At 41.6% G+C, this 23,672-nt stretch overlaps 1 protein-coding gene across 2 annotated transcripts in view; it reads left to right on the top strand.

Annotated features, from left to right (window-relative positions):
- The window catches only part of OXSR1 (oxidative stress responsive kinase 1), a 93,429-nt gene that overhangs the window by 38,980 nt on the left and 30,777 nt on the right, over positions 1-23,672 (top strand). For both annotated transcript variants that reach the window (XM_057398283.1, XM_057398284.1), the window contains exons 4-5: positions 5,057-5,198; positions 19,814-19,869. In XM_057398283.1, the coding sequence (XP_057254266.1) occupies positions 5,057-5,198; positions 19,814-19,869 (198 nt within the window). The remainder of the gene's footprint in view (positions 1-5,056; positions 5,199-19,813; positions 19,870-23,672) is intronic.

Genomic DNA, 23,672 nt, shown 5'->3' on the forward strand with positions numbered 1-23,672 from the left:
CTGATGAATATATTAAATAATACCGGTCCCAGTACTGACTCTTGAGGCACTCCACTAGTTACAGGCCTCCAACTAGACTCTGACCCATAGACTACAACTCTCTGGCTTCTCTCCTTCAGCCAGTTCACAGTCCACCTCACTACCTGATCATCCAGTCCACACTTCCTCAATTTAGCCGTGAGGATGCTGTGGGAGACTGTGTCAAATGTTTTTCTGAAGTCAAGGTAGACCACATCCACCGCTCTGCCATCATCCATCCACCGTGTTATTTCCTCATAAAAGGCTAAGAGATTGGTCAAACATGATTTCCCCTTGGTGAAGCCATGTTGACTGCCCCTCATAACCCTCTTATCCTTGATATGCCTTAAGATGGCACCAAGGATAAGGTGTTCCGTCACTTTCCCAGGGATGGAGGTGAGGCTGACCGGTCTATAGTTACCCGGGTCCTCCTTCTTGCCCTTTTTGAAGACTGGAGTGACATCTGCTTTCCTCCAGTCCTCAGGCACCTCTCCCGTTTCCCAAGACTTGGTAAAGATGATGGAGAGTGGTCTAGCAATGACCTTCCGCCAGTTCCCTCAGGACTCGCGGGTGCATCCCATCTGGACCCATGGATTTATGGATGTCCAGATTGCTCAACTGGTCTCTAACCCATTCCTCATCGACACCAGAGTACTTCACAGGGTTATCTAAAATAGAAGTTTTATTCTAAGGAGGAATCAGAAATAAATATTTAGTTTTTTATAAATAATTTATTATTTATAAAATGACATTATAGTGTATTTAAAATGGCATTGCAGTGTATTTTTTTCTCTTGAAAAAAATTGTAATTGTTCTCTAATATGTGCTTGGGTGCCTTATTTCCAGCGTTAACCTTGTCTTCTGGCCATTAGATAATGGGAGAAGTCTGTCTTACCCAGTGCGACTGAAGTTTGCACATGGAGCACAAATCCATACCAAAACTACATTTAAGCAGAGATCCAGCTCTGTTCAGATGTACTCTTGTTTCCCCAGTTATTTTTAAACTAGTTTGGAAGCTGGCTCAGAAACTGGCAGTATCTGGAATCATGTTGGTTTTTGAAACAGTATGATCAATTTGTAAAGCATGTGCTCTTGTGTAGATTGGATCTTGGTTCCAGCTCAGTTGAATTAGTTTCCAGTTAATTTCTAGCAGTTAATATATTGCTGTTGTTTTCCCCCTTAAAAACCAGTTGTTTTCCCCGTTAAGCTAAGGATTGGGCTCTGATCTATGGAACTATTCATGCGTAACACAGTTGGTGGAAGTGACAAAATTTGTCTGCCTCCTAAGACAGTGGAGGTCTTACCTTAGTATGTGTGTTACGTGCTTAACTCAAACCCCTGCAGACAGCATTGCATCGAATTTATTAGGATGATGCTGAAATCCAGTCTCTTGTCTTCTAGCAGAAAGCACTGTCCTCAATAGCAAAATTCCCATGATTTCTGCTTTCAAAGTAACTTTGTGTTTAGCTATGGGTTTCTGTTTGGGGATCTGGGTTCTCAGTTGCTCCATGTCAGGCTTCCTGAGCCAGAATCCCAGAAGATTTCAAATAGTAAAATAATAGAATCACAGAATGGTTTAGGTTGGAAGGGACCTTAAAGATCACCTGGTTCTAGCCCCATGCCACTAGAACAGGTTGTTCCAAGCCCATTCCCACCTGGCCTTGATCACTGCCAGGGATGGGGCAGCCACAGCTTCTCTGGGCAACCTGTGCCAGTGTCTCACTGCCCTTACAGGAAAGAATTTCTTCCTAACATCTAATATAAATCTACCTTCTTTACAGTTTCAAGTCATTACCCCTTGACCCCTTGTGGTACAAAGCAGTGCATAGGAATGCAGGTTGGCGGCCTTCTTTGTATTCCATTGTCTTATGCTTTACGAAGTTGCGATTGAGTCAGTACTAACTCCCAAATTTTCTGCTCTGTGGGGTGGAAAATTCACTGCTTAATGATGTTGTGGTGCCAATAGCAAAACTTTCCCCTCCTAGTGCTAACGAAGTGGTGATGGGGATGACCCAAATAACACCTTCTTTGACAGGAAGGTGGCTCTTGGGTTGCTTTTCTGCTGTTTCCTGAACTAAGCATTCTGCTGATAGGCTTTTTGCTGTTCTCCTTTCTGTAGAAGACTGGCAAATCCCTCCCCTTCTTCAAACATCTCAGTGTGAAAGTGTTTTTTAAAAAAGCATGCTCAAGAAGTGGCAGGCTGGACTGGGAGCAGATATAACATGGGTGTGAATCAGGCCTTTCACAACAGAGGATGGCTTCTTGTCTTTCTAACCCTCACCCCCTTTTCTGAGTTAAATACAACCTCAAACTTAGCTAAACGTAGTATTTTTTTTACCAAATTTGAGTACCATGTGATCTGCCTCCTCATGTTCCCTAAGCCCTTTGCAGGAGAAGAGAAATGTTTGTGAACAAAGTCTGCTAACAAAGTTGTGGGTGGAAGGAGGACAAAACGTACGTGAAGAACCACATATTTTCACTGGACTTACAAAACAAGTGGCAGTTTGTTTTCCAGATAAAGGCACATTTGAGAGGAAAAACCTGAACAGTCAAAGTTGAGAGTTTTTTGGTGATTTTTCTTAGGTGTCACAAAAATTCTTGTCCAAAATAAGAAGCATTGAGGCTTGTAAGCACGTACTTTAAAAATATGAATATGTAACAGGTTGAATCCCAGGTGAGCCATCATGTCACACAACAGAGGATCCTTTTTTTCAGGAGCCTAAAGGTGAGATTTCAGTGAAGGGGAGCATACTCTGCCATCTGGGGTTTTACAATTTCCTTTGGTACAGCTAATCTCGTTGCCATGCAGGAAGTCCAATGTATGTCAAAACAACCTGAGTTACAGTTAGGTGAAACCTTTGAATTAATGAAGACCCATATGAAAACTCACTAAAGATTAGTGCTTCTGTGCTCAGACAGGGTAAAGGAAGGCTGAGCACTGCAAAGTATTCTTGCATAAAATGTTGATGAGATGGTAGGCAACTTAATTTCTTTTTTTTTTTCTGTTTTTTTTTTTTCTATTTTGTTAGTGCCTGCTGTGTGAAGATTGTGTCTTTTGCAAATACTTTGAATTGAGAAACGGCTTTTTGGAAAGAGGAAGCTGGAGGTGCCATCCAGAGCTGCCAGGGAGCTGTTCTAATTGCTTGGTGTGCTGACAAAAGGGGTTTCCTCCCCCATTCACAAATGTATTCTCTCTCCTCTTTATCCTCCTTTTTCTTCTTCATTGTATCTGAAACTCATCTGCTCACAGGTTATGGTCACTACCAACCAAACACATCTTGAATTTCTTATCTTCCTCTCAGTTTATTTTTTGGTGGATTTAGTGGGTGTACAGTGTGAGCACTGGTTCCAGTGGGCCAAAGAATATGCAAAGTGTGTGGCTCTGCAGAGTGGCTCTCCTGATTGCAGCAAGCTGTTAGGTGAACTCAGTGCATACAGTTCCCCACAGATTAAGAGAGCCGTGCACCCATGTAATTGTTTCCTTTGGGTTTTGAATAGTGCAAAACAAGCTTTGCCACATGGTGTTTGTATTCAAACCTTGCCACCTTTTTGCTTTCATGTGAGAATCCAAAAGGAGAATGCTTTGTGAAGTGAAAACCTATCTGCACTATTGCTTTGGCCTAGAAATTCAAATATGACAGCTAATAAAGGGGCAGGATTTTTGCTTACCTCAGCCTGATGGATGAAAAGGGGCAACAAAAAAACCAAACTCAACAAACCAAAACCAACAAAAGCTTCAAACCCCAAATCCTTCATTATAATTTTTTTCTGCTTGTTTCAAGACTTTATGAGGTGGAACTTGTAATTTTCCCATTGATCAAATTCACGGGAGTAAGTTTCTCAGCTTTTACTGTCTTCAGAGACATAAAAAAATTTGGCTTTTTCTCAATTGCAAATTTGGAAGAATGACTTTGCTAAACCTTTCTAAAATTTTTAACTCAGCTTTCTTAAACTAGCTGAGTTAGTACTGTTCTCAGTGCAGTTCTTTTTCTCTAAGCCTACTGATCAAAGACAAAGCTGGAATTTGTGCCTGCTTTTCTCATTGTTTAAGACTATCCCAGTACCACTGGCCTTGCTTTGTGCCCATAGCTGTGAAAATTGGCTGACTATCCAGTCATTATAAACCATAGAAACCCAAGTTAGAAAGGGGTGAACAGCACAGGCCTGGAAAACAGGCTTAGGCATCCTGTACTGGAGCAATAAAATTACAGTTCTGGGAAGACTGTCTTAAACCCAGATGCAAATGCAAAGAATACAGTACCCAATATATCATGAAAACAGGACCTTACACAAGAGGCATGTTACTAGTCATTGATTCCATTTATTCCTGGGTGCAATTCAGAGAGGTGGCTTGTTGTACAGAGCATGGTTTGTCATGCAAGATGGTGTAATTCACACCATGGTTGGGAGAGAGACTAAGCATGATGTTTGTAGGGAAGGATCTAAGCTATTCCAGTCTTGTACTCAGTGAAAAAGTGATTTATTGTTGAAATTCAGCCTCATTTGTTCTCTATTTAATTATTTCCACTTTCTTCTTTTAGGGTGGTGTCGTCCCTTAGCATATTTTTCCTGGTATTTCTCTGCATACAGTTTAAGAGCTGAAAAAGAGTCTAATTTTATCAAGCTTGTTGCCTTAGCTTTTGAGTCCTGGCAGCCCCCTGCTTTTTCCATTTTTCCCCTCCTGCTTCTCCAGTACTCAGTACTAAAACAGCCATAGCATTGGGATCTACTCAAAAAACCTTCCAGGAGTCCTGTGTATGTACAGTTTACATTTTGGTTTGTGGAAGTAACTTCAGTTACTTGTTATCACAGGGATTTTTTTCAGCTGACCTTGAGGATCTGCAACCCTGCAAGTATGAAGCATGTGTTGTTGCCTCTGCTTTCCTGCAGCTACTGACCTAATCCTAACCATCATTGTGTCCCCTCCAAGTGAATTTGACTTGTATATAAAGTGATTATAATGTACACTTAAAACTGTGTATCTGTTCATCTAGTTTAAGGTATTTAACTTTTTTTTTTTCCTCCCCCTATCTTTTAGGCTCTGTTTTGGATATTATAAAGCACATTGTGGCCAAAGGAGAACACAAGACTGGTGTCCTGGATGAACCCTGTATAGCCACAATCCTTAAGGAGGTCCTGGAGGGGCTGGACTACCTGCATAAAAATGGACAAATCCACAGGTATTTTTCTTTTTTTTTTTTTAATTCATATTTGTCTGAAAATGTGTGTCACTTAGTAGTTGAGCGCATGCAGTCTCATCCCATAACCAACTGTGAGGACATGGAATGAGGAAACTAAAGGTGGGGAGCTTAATCAAAACTCAGAGTTCACATGTCTATATAGTTGCTTCTGCTTTAGGATATACTATGGCTAGGCCAAGTTTACCCAAACTTTCAGGTATTGATCTGATCTAAAGAAGCTCTTTCCAAATGTCAGCATTCCGCTGCAAAGTGTGGTTGTTGGAGCTGGATAACTTCAGCTGGTTTTGTTTCTTGCAGAGCTGCAAATTGGCAAGAGCTCTGTATAAGAAGAGTTGAGCAATTTAATACAGAGCCCTTCAAGCCCTGTTCTTTATTTTCTTTATTTCAAGGCCAGCTGCAAGGTCAGCATCATGAAATTTAAATTTGGGTAATTTCATTTAAAAAAAAGGAAACAGAATTAGTGGAAAAAACTTCTTTTGTAGGCAAAACCCATTTAACTAATTGCCTGTGATTTGATGGATCACTGAAATGTTTGGGTTTCTGTGGTGCTGTTTGGGAGATATTTTTTTTAAGCCATGTTTTCCTCTCCCCTGCTGTCAAGGTGTGGTGTAGCTCAGGAAAACAGGATACTAAGTCAGTGTTTTCTGCTGTTAAAAAGAATGAAACTTGCAATCCTAAGTATGTGCTGAAAATAGAATATACCACTTGTGGGTAATATACATCATCCCAGCCACAGCCTGCTGCTGGGAACAACGGCCTTTTCTTTCCTGGGAATTTTGTGAGCTTGGCTGTCTTCTGGTACAATGCCATTATAAGCATTGCTGCTGTTGGAGTATGTTTCTGTTCTCTTATGATAGCTGCACTAGGAGAGGTGACTTTTCTTGCCGAAATGTTATTTTAATTTTAAAATGCAATAAGTATTTATTTCATATTTTTAGTCAAACTGACTGGCTTTTGTGGATTGTTTGGGGTTAAAAAAAGGAAATGGTTAGAAACAATTCTATTGAAAATTCTTTCCCTGAAGTCTCAAATTTAGGTTTCCAGTCTCCCTTAAAATTCTGGTTTAACAGGAACAGTTGTCTTCATTGAAAACAGTTTAGATTTCATAGCTGGTTGCTTGACTTTGGTTTTTAGAGATAAGGCTTCAGGCAGCTCTGAGAATTTAAAGTAATAGACCAACTTACTTGCTGAGTATATGGCAATTTTTCATCCTTGCCGTAACTACTTGGTAAAATCATGTTCATCTGTGACTTGCAGTTGAACTGAATCAGCCAAGCAAATAATTTTCTGGTCTAGCAAAATCAAAATATGTATTTTAAAGCAGCAGAAACCTGTTAAATCTCAGTTTTTCTGAAGATGTCATATAATGATTTATGTATTGAGAGAGTAGATTCTTCACTGACTTGCTGTAAGGAGGCAGCAAAACTAGTAAAGATTCTAGAGGATATATTCATGTGTGGGCTTTCGTGAGTTTTATTTTTTGTTTTTACATGGCACTCAGCAAAAATCTGATTTTCACAAGTTCAAACCGCTTGGTCTGAAGAAACTGTGATTCATACTGAATCAGTCTGAAGCAGGCTGAACCAAACCTGCTGTGACCGTTCTTGTCCTGCACATTGAAGCATTTTGCCCATATTTAGGGAACTAAAGTGGAGAAATCGAAGCTGTGTCATTGCTGCAGCTTATGGTTGTAGTTATGTGTCAGCTATTTTGTATGTGTTCCATCCTTGTATTTTGGGGTGCTTTGACAATTGTGTTTTATCAGAAAAAAGCGTTTGGATTTCCTCATCATGTTGGGGCATAGTGGTCCGGGAAATTTGGAGAAGTGGTAATAGTCATGATACAGAAGGAAAGTTGTGTAGTTTCCTGTGTGTAATGCAAAGGAAGAGTTTTTAACTGCTGTCAGAAAGCAGGCAACATGTAAGCCTTTGAGGGATGAAACTTGTTTCCTTAATAGAGTTAATAGTGCTGTCTTGCATTTACCCAGATGTGTGTACACTGCTGAGAAAAACACAGCAGTTTAAAGTTGTAGTGCAGATGGGACCTTTCTTCATACATAGGAAGATCTGTATGGTTTTCCCATTTTGCTTAATGCTAGGGTTCATAATACTCTTCATGCGTGATGGAAAAGGCAGGTGGAAATCTTGCAGTTGTGCCAGAGATGCTCCAAGAGGAAATAACTAAACTTTGGTCCTCTGTGTCATCTTAAAGTATCTGGCTCAAAAAGAAATCACATCAGGTGATGGCCTTAAAAGCTAAATATAATGCCTGTGATGTGGGGCAGCTGGGGTTGGGGTGAGCTTCAGGCCAGAGCAAGGTCAGCTGTGAAGGGTCAAAATTGAAGGACTTTGGTTAGACGTGGAACAACAAGCAATGATCCAGCAGAGCAAAGAGTTCACTTGTTTACACTGAATATCCCTAGTTTGTATTACAGTTAGGAGAAAATGACTACATAGAGTTAAACACGCAGTATGAGTGACTGAATGTAATTAGCACACGTGAAGTTAGACAACCAGGCTGGTGGCAAAGCCCAAAAGATGAATATCTGGACCCCAGTTTAACTTTGTGGGTGCTGTTAACCTGAAGTGGGGGCAGCTTCTAACTGGTGTAAATCACCAGTAAGATCAGAGGACAAATGTCTGACAGTGTTGCTGCTTGATGCTTTTGAATTATGCATAATTTTAAATGGGTAAATTAAGTTAACATGTAGAAAACTGGCTTAATGAAATTCTGCTGCTGCTGGATCTTACTCTCCATAAGCCTGCCTTGAACTTAATGCCACTTCCAATTAAGATTTGGGGAGCTGGCTTCATATGGAAGCATAAATCCATACTTTGGAAAGGAGAGTAGTTTGCCAGTATTCTGTAGAGCAGAATAGAAAGCCAAATATCTAGTAAAGGCTTAAATTATGTTTTTTTCTGTTTTCTTTCTAATTAACAGCCAGAGTGAGACTGAGACTTGAATAGATGCTCTTATTCAGCAGCAAATGGTTGAGTCTCTCACATTGTCCAAAGCGATTTTTTTTTTTTTTTTTTTTTTTTTTGCTTTCATCCTGCAAAGGCTGTTGGGAACAGTGCCTGAGACCTTACAGAAAAGACAAAGGAGGGCAGGATCATTTTTATTTTCATGAAACACTCTATACCAAGGTAACAATTACAAATGATCCCCATCTCCCTTCAAAGTCATTGCTGTCTCATGTAGCTTTGAGTTGGCAGCTCTTTGCCTTCAGTGCCGTGTGCCTGTCCATGACCGCCTCTCCTGTGCCATCTGCCACTGTCCCTGTTGTGGGTTTCTGTGTAACACAGTGATCCCAGTGACAATCTGAAATCCCAGTGATCCGGCTGATGGTAAGTGAGTTGAGTACCTGGGTGCCAGCCAGTGTGCTGAGGACTGAGGGCCAGGCTCGGAAACCTTCGGATGAACTGTCTTGCAGGAATCTGCTCGTACACACTTTTAAATGGATGTCGAGCAAGACTGACATGCTGTGAGGGGTTACTCCTGGGCTAATCTTGTCTGGGTGACACACAGGGTGTGTGTTGCACCTTTTCCCCATTTAGACTCCTGATTCCTCTGTGTATTTGGGGATTAGCAGGAGTTTGATAAATGACTTGGAAATAAGACTAAAGCTAAGCCAACCCAAGAGGTTTTATTGCTTAAAAAGACTTGTTGGACGGAAGTTCAAGGCTCTCAGGTGCTGCTCCTTATGGCAGTCTGACAAGTGAATCATGCTGATTAACTGTTACAAGGTCTCTCTGTCTTTCTGCCTATTTTTATCTCTGGGCTTATCTTCTGTTCATGATTAGCTGTTGTGTAACTGAATATTTTAGTTAGCCCAGGTGAAATGATACACTGTTCAAATATAATCAGATTCTCCTATTGCAGCACAATAAATGTGATACTTGCATGTTTTTTTGTGAAAACAAATAAAGCTTAGAGAATTGGTTTAGAGTTGCATGTCTTGAAATATTAACATGCCAGTGATCCAGCTATTAATTTATTTGCTGCTCTCCTTCTAAGGGGGTGAGAGGTGCAACAACACATTTAATATGCTGAGTTAGATCAGTTTGTGCTCCCGTACAGAATGTTTTGGGTTGTTTTTTTTTTTTGGTGTCTTTTCAAAATCAGTTTTCTGCATGAGGGGGAGTAGGGTGACATGGCAGCTGTTTGAATGTTGCTTTGGAGAGACCCTGGAAACAATATTCTTGCTGTGGTTTTATGCCAAATATATTAGCTTATTTTTTTGGATCTTAGGATGATTTTGGCATAGGATCAAAGTTTAATTGCATGCCTCTTCTACCTACATTAGGAGAAAGTAACTTCTGAAAAAAAAGATGTATGTGAGCACATCCACATCGCCAAGGCTTGCTTGTGGGGTTTTGTAGGAGCCCTCCTCCAGTAGCAAGTTTCAGATTTAAGATGAAGGGGCTAATGGATGTATTTTGGCAGAACTCAGCTGTCCTGCAGGATTCAAGCTTAATTTTCATGTAGCTGAGTAATGCATTGATAGCTGTGCTGGCAGGTATTGCAGTTAAACTTGATTCCAGTGTGCCTCTGATCAGTTTGATGTCTGAAAAACTGTAGGATTTTGTTTCTGTAGCAATACTGTAGGAGAACTTCACAGCCCTCCTCTCCACAGTGCTATAATCTTGTTTTGGGGAGTACGCTTTGGAACTTAAGTCTGGCAGAGGAGGATTGAGGAATGGATTATGGGCTGGTGGAGCCTTTCACCTCTAATTGCCAGTTTGATTTTTAGCTCAGTAAAGGACACTAGTAATTTGAAAACTAACTGTTGCTCAGCTGTGGAAAGCAGAATTTTATATTCAGAGAAGTGTACTTTGGTCTCCCTTATAGTACAGGATGGGCAGAAGGAACCTTTTGAGGTAGTTATTAATATAAATTTTAAAGCTTTGATTTGGAAACAGTACAGTAGCCACAACAATAGAAATGTTACTATTGGGTGTCTCCGTGGGAAGGAAGAAAAGATGCTGCCCTGCATTGTACTGGGTGATTTATTCCCACAAATAAGCACCTTGCTGCGCAGTATCAAGGGCCCAAGAACCACTGAATCTCCACTCTCCATCCACAGTAGTTGGACCTGGGTGTATTGTGCTGCTTTAGTGAACCAATATGTTCTCCTGGTGGCTGCTTCTGCTGCATCATCCAGAAATTCATTGTTTAAAAAAAGCCAAGTTTCCTTGTGGTTGCCGATAGAAAATGTGAACCAGATGTAAATCCCAGATCTGCAGAAAGCCAGAAACAATAGCTCCTGTGGAGATACTTTTCCTTGAAGTGGCTAAAGACAGTCTCTTCTCTGAAGCCCAGAAACCTGGCAGCTAGAACTGATGGTAAATATCACTGCTGAAGAAAGCACATGGATGCTGTGGGCCTGACAGTGTCTGTCCCCATGTCATTCTCCTCAGATCCAGGTGCTGTCTCAACTTTTGTCACTAGTTGTCTGCATTTTCTCAAAGTAACTTTGAATTAGTCAAAGAGAAAACCAGCTTTGTGGTTCAAGTATTATGCACTGCATTAAAAGGGAGGTGAGTTTTTAGGTTTTTCTCTCTTTGTAGCATCTCTCCACCAGTAGTTGGTGTTCATCCTTCCTGCTGTGATGCATCAAGTGAATTACTAACTTCAAAAAGATGGCTTTGAATTTCATTCCCTGTTGCAGACTCTTCTGGCCTTCATAGATCCTAAAAGCTGCATGTGTGGAGATGTCTTAAGCACTTATTCAGACCACTGCAGTCTTTTTATTTGTCTTACCCTAAAGCATGAAAAAAGGTCACTTGCTAAGTTTGTGTGGTAATGTATTAAACACACTTGAAAATGTTGCAAGGCTGCATCAGGAATTTACTTTTTGCTTGTTTTCTAAATTAAATGTCCTGTCTTGCAGAGTTCTTATAAAATTTGAACATTAAAAAGCAAAACTTAATACTTTCAAAAATGAAAGTGAGGCAAAACTTGCATGCATTCAAGACAACAGATAGGGAAATGCCACAGAGAAATCTATCATTTCATGGCAGCCTGGAAAGCGCCACCAAGTTAGACTAGGAGTACCGACAGTGCTGTTTCCATAGCACAAATACCTGATTTTATAACCACTTTCTCCATTTTATAAGAATAGCTGAATGAAATAAGGTGGTCTTTCCTCTTCATATGCTGGCCATGCTTAAAACGGTCATTTCTTAGATTTTGGAGAAGGAAGATGACCTGGCAAGGCTCAAGAGACTGGTTTTCTCAAGATTCAAGTCTCAAGGTTCTGGTTGTCTTGAATTTCTCCTTCTGTGTCATGCTGCAAACATTGCTGGGCAAGAGCTGTGTGTGGCTTCGTAGATAGGGACAGGTTTTGGCTGCATAAGGCAATGCCTTGGACTTTTTGTGTGTATAGATACACATACCAGTTCTCCAGAACAGTGGTGCTTACTCCCTTTTGGAAATTTAGACCTTTTCAGTTGCCCTGTATAAAAATTTTTGGGCCTTGTTTGATCCAAGTTGATTGTGTGTTTATTGGAATCAACTTTTTATCTATCCATCATGTCACAGGCAAGGCATGGAGATGTATGAATCCCTGGCTTTCCTGTTTCTTCTGCCACCTGGTCCATCTTGTACTCAAACTGGGCAGATGTGCATGTAGTAGTTCTGGGAAAATTCCTATTTCTGCATGTCCTAGGAATGTGGTTTAGCATGCAGGAGATAACACAGCATGGTGGCATGCATTACTGGTGTTGCCACATGAAGCATGCCCACCTCCTTGCATGTTAAATAACTTGACATGAAACATTGAAATAAGGCCACATTATAACTTGACTGTTTCTCTCTGTTACCAATGACTAAGGCAGGGCCTCCCAAAAATATCTGGGCCTCTGGGGGTAGGAGGCAGACCTTTTGACTCCACAGCTTGCTGTGCATGTTGCTTTTTATGCAGCAGCTGTTAAAGAAGCTTTGTGCCTTGTCCCCACTGCAGTTCTTAGGAAGTAGGCTCCGGAAATGGAAGGGCTGGATAGATGAATTTGTGGAAGACATTGTGGTACATTTTTAGTGGCTGTACAATGATACAAAAGCTTGATTTTAAAGCCTGCTGGGCAGGGTCCTTTCCTTGTGGAGGAGACAAGAAAAAATTGAAGTTCTGATTGAACAGGAGAAACTTTAAAGCAAGTGGTGTATGGGGTTAGACATGTAGATTCTCTTGCATTGAGTGCTGAAGGGCTGAAGCTTGTGAGAAGCCAGAGCTTCTTGGCAAACCCTCCTTGCTGTAACCTGGTATTATAGCAGTGATGTGCATTGGGGTGAATATGTGAAGCAACAACTTTTGTAGGAAGAAGTAGGGCTATGAGCATTGGTATGATTAGGTTGTCTCCATGTTGGGAGACAGAGCTAGTGTTTGTAGCATTTTATTATCTGTCTGAAGGAGCTGATCTGTCTGAAGCCAGTTTTTTAAGGTTTTGTTTTTAGCTGGAGCAACTTTCCCTATGCTCATGTGCAGTTGAGGTTAGTTGAGCACTGATGCTGGGCTGGCGGCATGGTGGTGAATGGGAGGTAAAGTCCACAGCAGACAGGATCTGTCATTGAACCACACTTCCTTTTAACCATCGCTAGGCTTGTAAACATGTGGGAAGAGAAGGAATTAATGAGTGCAAAACCATCAGAGGCAAAGTTGGCACAGGAGCAAAAAGCATAAGCTGGACATAATTTGCTGAGATAAAGGAAAGTTGCAGGCGCTGCGATAAGTGACTGTGTGACAGACAGAAATCCAGTAAGTGATGTGACACAGTGCTTGCTGTATCGCTTTTTGTCAGAGACTCACACAGAGTTAGCCCAAGGTCTGCAACTCTTACTGCCTCAGCATCTTATTAGCCCCTGGAACTACTCGGGTAACTAAGGTGACAGGCTGAATTTCAGGAGGATGTTCTGCAGCTTGGTTTGGTGAGCTGTCCCTTGTCTGAGCTGACAGAGTGACTTAACCTAAACTGAAACAAATTCGAGGCATAGTTTCCTGGACCTCAAACCCTCTACTTAAAAAAGCAGTCTGCTTATGCAGCATTGGAGAAACAGCATACAATCAGGAGGAACTGTACCTAGTAAGTGCATTGAGGGTCCTCTTAAAGATGGTTTATATTTAGGTAAAATAAAGTACAGTGGGAGATTAATTTCTCATGAGCCCTTCCTGATGTTTCTGTTTGCTTATGACAGGAGACTGGATGTGGTTATCTGTCCTAAGAGCTCTCTTCACTGTGCTGAGTGTAATCTGCCTGAATGTTAAGGGTAGGGCATGGGGAAAACAAGTACTCAATATACTCGTATAGCTTGTCTTGGTGGAAGTTGACAGTCATTTCCATTAGGCTTAGTCTATTTATCCCTCTGCAAAGCCACAGTCTGGCAGTCCTTCAGCCTTTCAAAGCCCTGCTTTATGCTGCTTAGAAGAACCAAAAGGAACTTTTTAAAATTCCTAATAACACTGGATTGCTCATCTAACTTTCTCCAGGCATTAAAATGACTGTTAAAAAGCCCTAGGCTACCTACCTATCTAGCACTCATAAGGTTGGGGCTTTAAAAATGCCTTTGCTGTTTATGAGACTGAGTAAGTCATGAGTTGCCTTGCACTGCTGGCATTTAGCTCTTGCACTGAGTTTTCACCATGGCCCAGCAGCCAGCAGAGCAGCTCAGAGAAGGTAGCAGCAGTCACTGTGCTTCCCTGATCCTGAGCAATAAAGCATGTCACTGGGCTGGTCCCCAGCTGTAATTTATAGCACCCTGGCTGTTGCTGTTGGTCCTGGCTGCCAGTGGCCACAAGGGCCTGCTGAGATGGCTGTGGATGAGCAAGGATGAAGCAAGCTGTGGACTTGGCCCTCTTTTTTTCCTGTGTATGCCTGCCTCAGCAGGGAGGCTGGAGAGAGAAGTGTGGAAATGGCTTTGCCAGCTCTTTGCTGTTGGAAGACCTTCAAGCTTTGGGAGATGTTCCCAGCTCTGGCTTTTAAATACAGCACTGTAACAGACAGCAATTGCATCTCACCCAAGAATTTGGGACTTAAGGCTCAACCCTCTGGCATAAAACATTGGTGCACATACCTTTTCTGAGTAGGAACAGGGAGCATAATAATGCAGCACTTCTAATACAGTTGTCCTGAATGGCTTCTCTTATGTTGTGTGCTGAATTTGAGGACATAAAAATACTCTGCTTGCACGCTCCAAACCTTGTTTCTGCTTTGCCACTCTGTCTCAAATAGTAAGCTCATGGTATAGCCAGTTTTTTATAACTTGACTTAGAAGGGAGAGGGAAGAGGTGACGTAGGTAACAACATGCCATTGAAAGGAGAGTAACATTTGGTAGTAGAGAGAGAATAGTGCACATTTGGTGTATAATGTCACAAATTGCTTGATATTTAACTGAGTGTAGAGATACTGTTCTGGAAGTATTTTGCAAATTACTCAGAACAATCTCAACTCCAGTAATTGGTTGCATTCAGTATAAATATTTTGAGTTATTCATTACCACTAGCATAAAACAGTAATTCTTGTATCTTACACCTTCTCTGTTTTTAAATGAAACTTGGAAGGACCAATCATTCCTTCTTCCTGCCAAATTATGCACTATGGAGTTCAGTCCATGAAAATTTATTGTTGCACTTGATGTAAATTGCATCTAATGGGCAGATGACTCATGGCTGTGCTGGCAGCCAGCATCACATCCTAAAGGCGCATAAGAGCAGTTTGGAAGCAAAAGCATAATAAACAAGGCTTATCTCAGATTTCCCTTTCACTGCTAGGTTACACAAATCCTGGGATGCCATTGTTTGCTCAGATTGTGGTTATAGTGGCCTTAAATTGTCCTAGCTATTATTCCCAATGGCTTTTGAACACAAGCAAAGTGAATCCTTTTTGATTTCCAAACGATATTAAGAGGTTTACTTAAGCAATAACTTAACATGCTTCATTGCTTTTCTTGCAAACATCAGTTCTTTTAAGTCTGTAATAAGCTTCGTGGTGTATGCCAGGATTGCAGAATTGCAGTTGGCTATTGATAGTACTGCTCTCCATTATGGATCAGCAAGTTTTGCTCTTCCCTGTAGTGCAATGACAGTCACTATATAGCAGTGCCAAGGATTGAGGGCTATGCGTGAGGGCGGATCTGATAATTTAGCAGGATTCTGAAGGGCTTGTGTAAGCTTTGTATAGGGGGAACAAGCCACTAGATTCCAGTTCCTGTAGTTCCCACTCTACCGAGAAAATAACTGGGGGAGGTGGGAATGCTGCACTCCGAACTGGGGAGCGTCATATCCTTGACTTCCTGTGCTCCCAGATCTCCTGTAGCTGGATGCTTGGTTGCAATTTGTTGGATCAGGGGTCAGTTTTGGTTATATATCATCTAATGCCTATGGCCCAGCCCTGACCTGGAGGCATTAACGTGATGTAACTAGTAGGTTAGCATTTAGTCACACTGGGAAGCTAAACCAGTTTGGAATGCAGGTGAAGAGGGGTTTCTGCCCTCTGTGAAACCTCTCAAGGCTGATGTGGAGAATCCAGCTTTGCACTGGAGCGAGTCCAAATTCCTCTCTTCTACTCTGGTTATGAAGTACGAGGTAAATAAAAACGTAATTGTTATTTTGCAGAAGAGCTCTTGGAGCCTTTAGAATAGAGGACGATGACAGCTATGGAGTGAGAATATCTGGAACTACAATGGCATTTGTTAAGCTACTGGCAAGAAAAAGTTTATTCCAGGTTTCTGTAACTTCATTTAAAATGTGATATAATTACTGTTTATGTTACAGCCTAAAGCTGCTTCCTGTTTCCAGTATAGTAATTATGCCAGAGGCACACCATGTATTCAGAGTGTATCAGCTCAGGATATGACCATTACCACATTAATAGGAAGTACCTTCAAATTGTTATACTTGGCAATACCTGTATCCTGGAGTAACAAATTACTCGTCATTCAGCTTGTGAGTTTATAAGCATCTCCTGATGTGAATAAACAGGAAAGCACCATTCCTTGCTCCCCCCAAATCATTGTTTTAAATGCAATTAATTAATCTGAAAGATGATTTTAAAGGAGGATCTAGTTTGAAGTTACTGCTGATGACACCAGTATGTGCTAAAGAAGGGGATCTGTGTTCAAGGCTAGGTTGGATGGGGCTTTGAACACCTGGTCTAGTGGAAAAGTGTCCCTGCTTGTGGCAGGCTGTTTGCAACTAGGTGAGCTTTAAGGTCCCCTCCAAACCATTCTAACAAATCTGTGTTCACCCAGTGTTACTGCTGCTTGATATTTGCCTGGTGTTATTGCAGTGAGTGACCCAATGCGAATACACTGGGAGGAGGAATGGGAAAGCTGGAAGTTGCCTCTGTAGTAGTGACTCCAGAACAGAGTCAGTGTACCCAAGCAGTTTGCTGCCTGTCATTTTTGCTGCTCTGGCATGGAGTATACCACACTGGGGTGAGTAATGGCCTTTACTGAGAGTTGGTCACCAGGAGGAAATGCCACATGAAGTGGTGTTTTAATTCTGTAACTTGACTTTGATATTTGGCAGTGGGTGGTGTTGGCCTCCCGAATTTCTTATTGCAGCAACAACTTGTTTTAATTTTTTGAACCAGCTTGAAGCACTATATTTACTGACTTTTGTTTCCAATGTGAATATATGTAAATTTTAATTAATCCAAGCTGAAGTTAAAAAGAAAAGGCTCTGCATTAAAGGAGGTTAAGGGCCTGGAGTCCTTTGGCTCTTTCTTCCTGTGGGATTCAATCTGAGTGCTTGTTTCACTACTTCTTGAGCTCCAAGCTGGCACAGCTTGCTCTGTTGTGGTAGGATGGTGGTACTGAATGTGTGCTGCTTTTTTGGCTTTCTTTTTCTACTTAAGTGAAACCTGCCCGAGTTTTTGTGGACCCTTAAGCACAGGGTGGTTGAGACCTTATCCTTAGTTCTGCTAAGTTCTGGCACTTCCTTCATTGCTGAATGTGGTTTGCTTTGTGGGGAGGGGTTGGTGAGCTGCACACACTGTCGTGATGGCAGAGGGAGTTTGGAAAGGCTGTGTGCAATACTGCGTGGCCCAGCTTAATGGGGAAACACTCCAGCATCCTGGGCTCCTTAAGGTACAGATGGAAGAGGAAATTACTGCTACTTGCATCCATCTTCAGTAAGACGAACAATAACCTTGGTGCATGCTATTCCTTTCCTGTAATCTGGAATTGGCAGGCAGCTTTGAAAGGGCCTGGTGTGTCCTGGCTGTCACAGGAGGACTGACTGTCTGGATAAAGATTTCCAGGAGGATTGGGGAGTTTCCTGACCACCCTCTGTTCCCTCTGAAGTAGTACTGATGTCAGGGGGGATTCCTGGAGGTAGCTGCGTCTGTGCCAAGCACATTTCACACCATGTGAGCCAGCTCCTTACCTAAGCAGCAGCAGGCTTAAGCACATGAAGCCCTGAGAACACAGTGCCCATGGGGCTGAATCCCAAAGGCATCTTCTGCCTAAAAATACTGGTAGGAAGCTTTCCCATTTCCTTACTGCTAGGGACCATGAATGCTTTGTGAGAGTGCAGGGGTTTGTCAGGTTTGTATTTCTAATGGTGTTTAACTCTCTACATCTTCAATCATGCTGCATTTGGCCAGTGGATGCTAATGGAGGGGAGTAGTGTAGCTACATGCTTAAATGCTGTATAGAATCCCCTTCAGGTCCTTCCATTTACTTAAGAATTGCCATCCGCTGCAGTGCTGATGCTTTCCTCTTCAGGGACTGCAGTTGTTAATTGCAGGAAGAAAAAATAATGCTGCTCAGAGGGAAAGCTCACTCACTTCTAAACACATGTATGAGTCTATGTAGAATGAGCAGGATTGGAAAAGACTGGCAGCAATTGTTTTAAGTTTGTCTTACTGCTGCAGCACTGTCAGCTTCTTTCTTACTGCTCTGAATCCCATTCTGCTATTTAGTCAGCTTCTCAAGGCTATCCTATGCTTCCATATAGAATCTTTATGCTTCAGTGTTTCTGTATAGATCTAAGTGTTCTTGATCATTAAAGCAAAGTAATATTTTCCTGTACTCTGAAAGTTGTGCTTCAGATAGGGATTAGGCACCAAGATGGTCACTTGTTTGAAGTCTGCAGGCTGCTGTGAGCTGTAGTTTGCTGTTAAACTGATCGTTAGTGGGACTGTCTTACAGTCTTTGTTCACTTTTTGTTCTGTTGTATGCTGGAGAAAGCCTTGCCATGCCAGTGTCCAACACTGGGTGTTGGGAAGAATCTAGCAAATGCTAATGCTGGAGGGGATATGTTTAAAATTATCCTGGCCTGGAACTGGCAGTGGCCCAGGCTCTTCTTCAGAGCAGCAAAGCCAGGAAGATTTCCAGGGCCTGACTGGGGCTCTTTGGCCAGGCCACGATGCCAGTTCTGTTCTCATGATGCACAAGGGAGGAAACTAAAAACAGCTTTTTTTGACTTTGTGTGAAAGGATTTGGAATATCTGCCAAAGGCAGTGGAGGGAGAATCTGCTTGATTTGGTTCCTCCCCCTCTTCCATGCAGGTGGTTGCCATTAAGGTGAGGTGTGTTGTGAATTGCTATCTAGGCACAGGCATCTGTGCCCCAGACAGCTGCTTTGCTTGCAGCCTTTCTCAAGATGCCTCCTACATCTGCTGTGGCCCTGCACGGTTTCCTAGCCAGCGTGATCTTAGCAGCCTTTTTGATGAATGTGGGTGTCGGCTATAAAGTTATTTCTCTTGGCTTTGCTGGGGGAAGCAGCCTATGAAAATAAGCTGTAAAACTTCAGAGAGTATTTGGAGTGAAAGTAATGTTCCCCTCGAGGATGGAGAAGTGCCACTGTTAACCTAACAAGCCACAGTTTTTTTGGGGGGTAGAAAGAGGGTAATACAATAACATTCATAGCATTTGCTGAATGTTCATGTGTGTTCGTTGTCTTTGGTCAAAATAAAAAAATAAAGGAGACCTTTTCGCTAAAGTTCAGACTTCGCAGGGGTGGCCCCACTTTCCCATTCTCATCTCTGTTGTACCAGCTCTGCTTGCTTGACCCTTGGTAGTGTGGTTCAGTTCATTAAGCCAGGAACAACCAATGTTTTTGGTTGTTTTTTCTTTTTTTTTTCCCACCAGTGTATTGAGCTAAAGTGATTTCTTGAGGAAGTGTGTGAACTCCTCCAGGGCTGGAGAGCAACAAAACTTGGAGAAGGATAGGATGAGTTCAAAGGTAGTGAGGTTAGATCAATTTACCGTCTCCTGAAATCTGCCCCCTAAAAGGGTAGAATCATAGAATTGTGTGTATCAGACCAATACTAGGTTCTGTTTTCATGTTATTAGCTAACTTAAGAACCAGGGCAAACCACTTTTCCTTGGGTTTTTTTGAGTGTACATTCTGACAAGTTTCTTTAAATTTATTTTTCCTATGCATGCTACTTAAAATGTCACTAGCTGTAAATCATTCAAATGCCACTTAGTGTCTACTGAAGTTTTATTGGTATGAAGTCCCTGCTGTTTCTTCATGCTTGGAAGCAGGAGGTGCTAATACAAGAAACAAAGAAATAATAACCTTTTACAGTATTTTTGTTTGTTGAAGGAAAGATTTAATAACTTCCACTTATTGTTGCTTTATCTTTCTGCAGGGATGTGAAAGCAGGAAACATTCTTCTTGGAGAAGATGGCTCAGTGCAAATTGCAGGTAACTTTCCTGGTAGCTTTGGATGAATTTTAGGCATAAATGTGCGTCCAAAGAGATGGTTTAATAATCAAGAAGAAATCTACGTAAAAATGTTAGCTTCAGTAAGCTTCATGGTTCTTAGACACAAAACTGACAACACCAAAAACCCCCAGTGATAAACCACAAACCAACCAATCAAAAAACAGCACAGAGTTTATTATATTTTCTTATCTTAAAACACTGTTCTTTGGAATAATGATAATCAGCATGAATAAATCCTTTGACTGTTAAGTCCTCAGAATCAATAGATTAGATAAATTTTTTGGCGTAAGCTAGTCGGATTTTTAAAATGGCAAGTTCATAGGCTGGGAAGTGGACTGCAGGAATTGGACTGATTTATCATTGATTTCTAACATGGTTTTCAAATGCACTGTGCTAAGCAGTGGATAGATTAATCAGAAGAAAATTGGTATGTCTTATGGTATAAAAGTCACTTGCAACTTTGCCTTAATGAAAGATCTGCTGTTCAAACTGCTCATGTGAATGCTTTCTGGTCTGCTGCAGTTGAAGCGAGTGATGCAGTATATGTTTAATTATCTGTACTAACCCAGCCCAAACTGGGGTGAACTGAAGGTCTGGGGAAAACAGTTGTGCAAATTGAGGAACAGGGTAGGGAAGATACTTAAAAGACAGTTGCTTTAGCTGCTTTAGCTGATACAGTTGTGCCTGGAGATGTCTGTTGTAAGTCACTGCTGTCATAAGCTGCGTCAGCGGAGGTATGCTGGAAACCATCCTTGGTGTGAATGGATTACATGTCTGTGGAAAAGGGTGTTGTGTTTGTGTTTTTTGTTTTTTTTTTTTTCCCAGTACTACCCTTCTAATCTTTTATTTCATGTGTTCCTACAGACTTCACTCTTGTTCACAGAATTCATAAATTATTAGTATTATTATGATTGGCTTTCTTAATAGAAAGACAGCATTTTTGGACAGTACATTTAGCACCTGCATGGCTTACCCCCAATATGCTGTTTCTGTACCCTGAGCATCCTTCCTCTCCAGCTGTCCTTTGCCTCAGGACTGTGCTCTTCCCATGAACCTTGTGGTGCCTTTCCAGTCCTTGTGCCACTATGGCTGGAGGGCAGAGCTCACATCTGGTCTTCCCACCTTGGCAAACATCCTTGTACTTGTTTAACTTTTTCAGTCTCATATATAAGTGGAAAGAGACACATATCTTTGTGATATGGTCTCTTTTAGTGCCCTGTCCTGCAAGTGGAGGCACAGCATTGGGTCAGGCTGGTGGACCAGGCTTTGCAGGTGTGTGGCAGTGACTGTACTGTCTGGCTGAAGTGCATGTTGCACTGTGTAGTGCTGTGAGGTACAGACTCCTTTGGTGTGTCTATGCCTGGGTTTGTATCTTGGAATCAAAGGTGTAGATTTTCTACCAGGAGGCAGAACACATTGCAGTGCACAGTTCTTTATAGGTAGCTTTTCTCCCTCTGCAGAAGGCAGTAAGCTTTTTTACAGGACATAACACCTAAAATACAGGATTTCTGTTTAAAACCCAAAATTGCTTTTTTTTCCCTTCTAAGTCTCCCAGCTCTCTTAATGCCTACTGTTACATTTCTGATGAGGTATAAATAATTCATCCTGCAGCTGATGAAAGGTAGGGAGTGGCTTCAAAAATGCTCCAAGGAGCAAACTTTATACAGTGAAATCCTACTTTTTTTTTTCCCCCACAAAATGGGGCTAAGTTACAGTTTGGATTTGTAATTGTACGGAGGTTTAGCTGATGTGCTGGGAGAGGCTGCAAATAGCTGTTGCATTAGAGCAATGCACTGTACTCCATGTCAGCCTAGCAGAAAGCTGCCTGTGTTCCTGTTCCACAAGGGTGCCAGGGCTTTGCTTTTTTTTTTTATTAAGGCTCACTGATAATAGGTACCTGTTCATGTATTTCTGGTGAATAATTCTTGGTTGATAAGACAAGTCAACCTTAAAACTACTTGTACAAATTTGAGAGGATTTATGTTGTCTGGGATTTGTATGTGTTCCCCTGGACTGAACTGCCTGGTAGTGGTTTATATATGCAATGTTTAAATAATGAAATCATCTCTACATATATCCTGCAAAAGCAACATCGTGAGATGTGCAGAGTTCCCTCTTCTGTACAAATACTTTCTTTGCCCATGCAGAAGGCCTAACACTGTAACTGTCCATGAGACGCAGCAGAGCAGCTCAACTCAACCAAGGTCAGCAAGCTCACCACAGTGGCAGGAAGCACTTTCATTTCTGTGAAGGCAGCTGATGACTTGGAAGAAACAAAAATAAATGGATGACTGAATACTAGAGAAGAACCTGACCTGGTCATAACATGAGGTTTTGTTTCTGTGGGAATTTCTGACACTTAAGCTTCCTTTTTTCCTGACCTAGGATAGCAAAATTTCCTGTGAATTTTTTGAGAAGAAAAAAACGCTGCAAGCAAGCCAGTCCTAGTAAAGCAAGTTTTTTGTTTCTGTGAGATCAAAGCACTTGCCTTTGACAATAACATTAATGCATATTATGAATAATTCTGTTGATTGTTGAGTGCTTCAGTTATCAGCTGGTTGACATTACTGTATTCCCATGGAACAATTGTGTTTAAGTTCAGTTGAAAAGTTGCACCACGAGGAGAAAAAAAGATTGACCAGTTGTGTAATAAAGCCCAAGGTTTAGAGTGGATGAGGCTACCTCCTTTGGAATAGGTGGTTTAGTGTACTTATAAATATGCAGGTAATGTAGCAGGAAAGAATGACTTCAATGCTTTTATAATGACTCCTTTCCCTTTTGCCATCCCTCTATCAAAAACTGCTTGTGAACAGTTGTTAGGAAGGTCTTACTCAGTGTTTGGCCTTTGCAACCTTGTGTTCCTATGTGGAACATTGCTGGGCACAATGTTTCTTGTCTCAGAAGAAATGTAAATGTAAGGAATGTAAATCTCAAACTGAAAGACCTTTGAAGGAGAAGAAAACCTTCAAAGCTTCTTTAAAGATTTAGATAAAAATACTCAAACCTGTGTTGGAGGAAACCCCACTGCTGGCCTGTACCTGTACCTCCACAGTACCCTTTCAGTTCTTAAAAGGGGCTTATAGAATGATGGAGAGAAACTTTTTAGCAGGGCCTGTTGTGATAGGGTGAGGGGTGATGGTTTTAAGCTAAAAGAGGGGAGATTCAGGCTGAATGTGAGGAAGAAATTCTTTACAGTGAGGGTGTTAACTGCACAGGTTGCCCAGAGAGGTGGTGGATGCCCCATCCCTGGAGAGATTCAAGGCCAGGCTGGATGTGGTTCTGGTTCTGGATGTAGTTGGAGATGTCCCTGGTCATTGCAGGGGGGGGTGGACTAGATGAGCTTTGAAGCTCCCTTCCAACCCAAACTATTCTGTAAATCTATGATGTGTCAGTGATTTTAAGTATATGGGAAACTTTGTGTGTAGAATTCATGGCAGTAATTTTGCTGCAGGATTATACTGTTCTAACCAAAGAAAACTAAAGCCTCTTTTGTTAATTTGGGCTGTGCAGTTAAGGTAAGGCTGAACAGAAAAAGCAACTTGATGAAGGTGTGTCTGAAGTTTCTCAGGTTGTTTGTTAACTCTGAGTTGGTTGCTGTGTGTCCAATGTCAAAGCTGCTGTGGGAGCACTGTTAGCAGAGGTGGATGCAGGTGAAGCAATGGAGGAGAAATCTGTGAGCTTGGAGACATTTGCTAGAAGTAGGAATTCTAAAAATTCCTCTAATGGCCTACACAAAGCCTAGCTTTAAACTCCTCCTGAAGTCTTAAGACTTGGTATTTTTA

Source organism: Pezoporus wallicus, unplaced genomic scaffold, assembly GCF_028554395.1.
Source record: "Pezoporus wallicus isolate ANWC-B61680 ecotype Strahan unplaced genomic scaffold, APGP_CSIRO_Pwel_v1 contig_7237, whole genome shotgun sequence".
In the NCBI taxonomy this organism is placed as follows: domain Eukaryota; kingdom Metazoa; phylum Chordata; class Aves; order Psittaciformes; family Psittacidae; genus Pezoporus; species Pezoporus wallicus.